The sequence below is a fragment of the Barbatula barbatula genome, assembly GCF_947034865.1.
Source record: "Barbatula barbatula genome assembly, chromosome: 2".
Lineage (NCBI taxonomy): Eukaryota > Metazoa > Chordata > Actinopteri > Cypriniformes > Nemacheilidae > Barbatula > Barbatula barbatula.
The window spans coordinates 19,321,840-19,327,896 of NC_136767.1; the positions used below are offsets into that span (position 1 = coordinate 19,321,840).

General features: G+C 36.9%; 1 protein-coding gene across 1 annotated transcript; it reads right to left on the reverse strand.

Annotated features, from left to right (window-relative positions):
- Positions 1–847: 847 nt before the first annotated feature.
- On the reverse strand, positions 848–5,983 carry hinfp (histone H4 transcription factor). Its single transcript, XM_079474160.1, has 10 exons — positions 5,913–5,983; positions 4,557–4,762; positions 4,259–4,488; positions 4,048–4,147; positions 3,684–3,836; positions 3,410–3,487; positions 3,141–3,261; positions 2,868–3,006; positions 2,499–2,623; positions 848–2,185 (listed from the first exon to the last, which is right to left on the reverse strand). Exons 2-10 carry the CDS (start codon positions 4,717–4,719, stop codon positions 1,834–1,836), a joined length of 1,461 nt encoding a protein of 486 aa, XP_079330286.1. The 5' UTR covers positions 4,720–4,762; positions 5,913–5,983; the 3' UTR covers positions 848–1,833.
- Positions 5,984–6,057: the final 74 nt, after the last annotated feature.

A 6,057-nucleotide genomic window follows, 5' to 3' on the forward strand; every position in this document is an offset into this window, starting at 1 on the left:
TAGTGAAAATGTCCATCATTTCACACAACTTGTCTATGGGACTCAGTTCAATACAAATTGATAGAACTAAAAATGGTATGCTATAAATACTTCTACAACTGTGTAGTATTTCAATATTCCTTCAAGCATGCCATGGCCAGACATTACTGTTATTTCACAATTACAATTGGGTGTAACAATTTGGGCTTCATCTTTAATGGGCTGCCATTCAGTAAGAAGTGAAAGTGACCAGTTTGTCAGATATGGTGAACTATCCCAGAAATGTGACCTCTGGATTTAACCTATCCCACTGCCAGTTGTGAACACACATACACCCAGAGCAGTGTGCAGCAATCATTACTGCAAGTTACGACTAGATTGGAATTGTCTTGCACTTTGCTGGCAAGGCCAACCGATTGGGGGATGCTTTCAAATTTGTAAACAATCACTTTATTTTTACATAGTGTAGCCCTGTGAATGGTGGTAAATGAAGTGAATGAAAATCCCAAAATTAAGTGACTGAAAATCCTATAAATACCTTTGACCCAACAGAATTGCTTTGGGTCCTGGGCAAACTTATTTACCCACACAGAACAACAATGAACATTTATCTTGATTATTAGTACTGAACAAAAAAAATACTCCTAACTAAAAATAAAGGTGCTTAAAAAGTTTTTTCACAGTGATGGAAGAACCATTTTTGGTTCCACAAAGAACCCTTCATCAAAGGTTCTATAAAGAAACATTACTTTCTTACCTTTTTATAATCGGAAGAGCATTTTTTCCCCCATAAAATACCTGTGATACAGAAAGGTTCTTCAGATGTTGAAGGTTCTTTATGTAACCATTCAGACAAAAAAAGGTTCTTCAATGGCATCGTGAAGAACCTTTATTTTTAAAAGTGTAAATGGAAGACAATTTAAAAATGAGAAATCAATTAATACATTTGAATACTTTTAATTTAATGCAGGAAAGCAAGTTACCAACATAAGGAAGCTTTCAATAGAACATATTCTATAGGCAATTCGCAGGTATAAACTGACCCCAATAGAAATTTGACAAATAAATTACACATGTTCGTGTTCATCTTAAATTTCAGGGGCACATTTAAAAAGGAAGCAAACAGCCAAACTGTATTAAACTAAACACTGTAAACAGACCTTAGGAGAGACAAATTATTCTCCCTTCACATTAAGACTAAACCTGTAGTCTAAAAAACAAGTTAAATTGTTCAGTAGGATTAAACTTCTCTACTCTTCACTTCTCTCCCAAATTCCGTGAAAATATCACTTTGTCAATCCTCATTTCTATCTTTCAACTTCAAAAGACCATTGTTCTTCCATAAAACACAAATTATCTTGGACGGAATGTCTCAGCATCTATTTTTCATAAAACAAAGTAATGAATGGGATTTCTGCTCTATATGCTGTGAAGGTAATAACTTTATATGAGATCCAAACTGACGTTTAAGCTGTTCATGGAGGATATTGCCCCTTCCATCTCTCTAAAGGAGAAAACACGAGAGCTCTGTACGTTTAATGGTATTTTTTTAATTAATTAACCTGTTGAAACTTGGCAGTATAAATGACCATTCCCTCCATTGTTTTTTAAATAAAAACAGCTCAGACACTCTGCTGAACATAATAAACAACAACATTGTGTCAGTTCACTAGAACTAATTTGCTCCATTCAATATTGTCCATTTCCTACTAAAGAACAAACTGTTTTAACTTTTGGTCCACTGTTAGTCTCCTAAAACAACACATTTTACTACAAAAGTTAATAGGCACGTTTCAACTCCTTTTAAATGATGAAAAATCAGTCTTGGGGAGCTTCCAGTAAGCAGAGACTCAGTCAGACCACCTGCATGCCCAGCTGTTGTGCAGTATCCTGCAGCTGAAGCATCACTGACTCCTCGCTTATAGATTGTGTCTCAGAGGACGTACCGGCTGTCATTAACAGAAACACACTTTCTCTGTTTTCTTGTGTCCTACAGTCTTCTGCTGCCTCCTTTCTCATTCCTGTCTCTGTAACTCCACCCATGGTGCCAAGAGCTCCCATCTCCATTTCTTCACCGGGCTGGATGTTCTGCGGGTTGGACTCACTGCTGTCCCCCTGTCTCTCTCGCATCAGCTGTTCTGTAAGCTCCACGCTCTCATAGCGGATCAGCTGCAGACGCATGAACCCGTCTTCATGCTCTTTATATCTGAAAGGACCAGCAGAAAAAGCATTATTTTATACAAATAAATGTATTTTATTATTCATTTGAATCTATTTCTAAATTAAATTTCTTCATTTTTGTCCTTGATTTATTTAGTTTTTCTTTGCTAAAGCTATGTGTGTAGGACTTTGAATTAGAATTGTGTCTTAAAATATGCATCTGATAACAATTTGACAAGTGTTAACTCAAATCTGATCGGCTGGTTTTGGTCGGATGGGCTAACCTGACTAAATGGATAGGACCAAACATTGGGCAAACTAAATTAAGCTCTGTGAAACTAGAACAATTTATCTTATACCTGAATCTGGGGTGTCCTGAAGGCCATTTAAACTGATGTTTCTTGCGTAGGTGGGCTGTGAGGTTGTTCCCACGTGTGAAGCACTGCTCACACACGTGGCACTTATAGCGAGGGGTGTAATCTCCCTAAACAGAACAAAAAACATTACATTACCATACTTACAAATCTAAAACAATGTGTGAATGAAATACAATATTTAAATCTTAATAGACAATCATAATTTACACTATATTTTTTTCATATTTATAAATATATATTTTTGCATATATTTAACCTCTGGATGCTCAAAGTGATAATATTCTCAGTCAGACTGGCTGATGTTTACATTTTTATGGGTTTTTTGGTTGATTGAGTGTTGATTTTGCTCACCTCATGAACACGTTTGTAGTGGTTCTTGATCGAGTAAAGGGAGCGAGTGGAGTAGCCGCAGTCAGCAAAGTCACATCGATACCCCGGCTCACTGCTGTGTGTGTCTAAATGCTTCCGCAGGTCTATCAGGTTTTTACAGCTGAGAACCAGAACCACACAGACAAATGAGTTTCCACATTCTAAACATTAAGATCTTCAATTATGATAATAAATATGACAATCCATCAATGACGCATCTCACAGTCAATGATAACCTCAACACCCCGACCTCACCTATACTCGCAGTAGTCACAGCTGTAGGGCTTCTCGTTGGAATGACGAAACTTGATGTGGTTTCTCAGTGATGATGGTGATGGACAGGTCATATCACAAAGTGGACATTTATAATGGTTGACTGTCATCAGAGAACAGATAAGAACATTACTAGAACAACCAGGTTACTAGAAAAATCTACGCTGCTGATCTCAGTATTACTAACACTGCAAGCATGAGGAGAACTTGATCAATGCAGAACATAAGACATGCATACATAAGACACACACCATGGTTTCTCATATGGTCTCTCAGGAGCCTCTCGGTGGCAAAGCGTTTAGAGCAGTGAGAACATTGAAATCTTTGACCTATCAAACAAACACGTAAGGCAAAATTATTACAATATTTTCATTGACATAAACGAGTTAACAAGGAATAGGAATCTATAGAGAATAAATACATTTAAAGTTTGTAAATGTTATGTTGGTGCAACGTTAATGCTGATTCTTTTACTTATATAGTTCTCTTCTCTGCAACACATCCAATCATAAAGCTTGAACCCACCTTCTATGGAGGTCTGCCGTCGGATGTGGTCAAAGAACTTTGTGTTGTTGGCAAACATTCCACCACAGGTCGGACATGCCACCAGTTTTTCCTGCGTGTGACTACGCATGTGCTCACGCAACTTAAACCTGCCCTTGAAGGAGGCCTCACAGTCTAGTCAAAAGAAAAGTGAAAAGGAAACATATTAGCAACAATTCTCTTAAATGCAAAAATGTTCTGATGCAGGGGTTCATTCTTGGTGCACCTCTAAAATTGTATTCACAGCAAAGACTGAGGATAAGACTATAGGCATTCATTCAAAGTTTGTCTTCATCTCACAAACACATTATATCTGCTTGATACGTGATATTAAAGCCTTACTTACCTTTCCAGCCACAAAACAAAACACTTTCTTCATTAGGCTCCAGACAATGGGCATGCATCTCCACATGTCTGTAGAACCACTCTGGATTATCCATAGACATCTGAACACAAACACACTTATCGGCTACTTCAGATTTGGAACTTAATTTTCTCCAAATATAGCTCTGATGAACAGAATACATATAGAACTCTGAATTGGATTGTCTCCTTACCTCGCAGTGTTCCCAAAGACATAAGAAGTTCTCCTGGACCTCAGGCACAATGTTGCGGTTGTGAATACCGACGGAGCAGGAACCCATGTCACTGTGACCCTTGAGTATAGCAAGTCCCCACTGCTTTAACTTTATGTGGTAGCAATGAAAGAACATGTGTCTGAGAAGCTCCCCATCCCCTTCCACCGAGCAAAAGCCACAGTCTCGCCACAGACAGTTATGCTCTTCTTCTGTAAACATAAAAATTAGCACTATTTTGCATCGTTAATTGTTGATAAAATAAATGTCATGGACCCACCTAGTAAATCAGGCTCAGCCTCCACTACACTTGTATAATGTTTCTCTACGTGCTCGCAGAACTCTTGCATCCTGCCAAATGTCTCTTGACACGAGCCCCACTCGCACATCAGCTCGAGCTGTAGCTCCTCTCTGCGCGGGGCGCGCTTGCCCGAGGAGGGCATCGTGCAGGACTGAAAGTTAAATAATGTTTGGTCCTTCGTCTCTCTGAAATACAGTTAAATGACAGGTGAGCTCTCAGGTGAAGTCTTTGTTATTTCATAATTGGTTTAGTCACGGGTTGCTATTGGCGAGTCAGTTATTTAATGATGAAGGATCCTTATTTATGTTTGCAGACTTTATCTCAAGATATAAGATACCTATTTCATTAAAATAATTTAAGTTGCTTACTAATTCCATACCTACATATGCTATTTAAAAGCAGTGTATATATACAATTTCATCTTTCTCCTCCTAAACCCGAACATATCTCTAATAGCTCTATATGTTTTTCCGGTTTAAGGCCCAACAATTATAATATTTTGAAAGAGAATATCTCAAGACCTTGTTGTTTTCTACTGGAACAATTTCTTTAATAACGTAAATTAGACTCAAGTCTGGTTGTTATCTCAAAAGTTCCTCCTTGAGAATAAAGTTAAGCATATTTCATATAAATTAATTCATAGAGTTTATCCTACAAAATAATTTCTGCAAAAGTTTAAAATTTATATCGATATTCTATAATTTAGAATGCTCTTTTTGCGAATGTTCCATTGAAACAACTTCTCACTAGTTTTGGTCCTGCCAACATACCCAGCAATTTTTGAATAATGTGGAGAATTCATTGTTGATAGTATTTTTAAAACGTTTTCCTTATCTTTTAAATATGTAATTTTAGGTTATTATTATAAATTGTATATTATTTTTGTGTAAAGTTCACATTCATCAATGTAAGTTCACAAAGAGCAAACCTATTTTTGTAGGGCTTAAAAAAGAGATTAATTGTACATGCAGTTTCCTGACAATAAAGCATTATAATAAAAAAGACTAGTTATTGAGCACCATGTTAGCTGTCTGTTCATATCTGTCAAATTGTACTTCCGACCCCAAATGACAACAACCGTCCTCAATGAATAAACAAAGTTATAATAGTAACCTTCAAAACATGCAAACTTCTTAACTACAAAAATATACATCTGTTAGTTTAAACGTGGAAGTTGTTGACCTAGCATGAGAGGTTAGCACAACAAAAACATTTAGCTTCCATTCTGTTAACTGTTCTTTTTAACTTGTATCTGGTTAGAAAAGTTGAAGAATAGCTCACTCAAGATTTTAAGACGGAATAAATGGAGTGTTAAAGGTTTTATAAATAACTCACCCTTTGCGAGTTCTCGAAACATTTCCTCGTTTCACCAAGAAATATCTAAACCAATCAGAATTCGCATTTGCGCCGTCCGTTTCAAACCTCAACCAATCAAATTACACTCACGATGTACGTCAACATTATCCTTCCGTAGGACTTG

Bases quoted from the DNA above. Each gene is read 5' to 3' on its own strand.
- hinfp (XM_079474160.1), bottom strand. From the start codon at position 4,719: ATGCCCTCCTCGGGCAAGCGCGCCCCGCGCAGAGAGGAGCTACAGCTC. The intron at 4,489-4,556 runs GTGGGTCCATGA...TTATGTTTACAG, and splicing joins GGCTGAGCCTGATTTACTAG to AAGAAGAGCATAACTGTCTG. The intron at 2,186-2,498 runs GTATAAGATAAA...TGGTCCTTTCAG, and splicing joins TCAGGACACCCCAGATTCAG to ATATAAAGAGCATGAAGACG.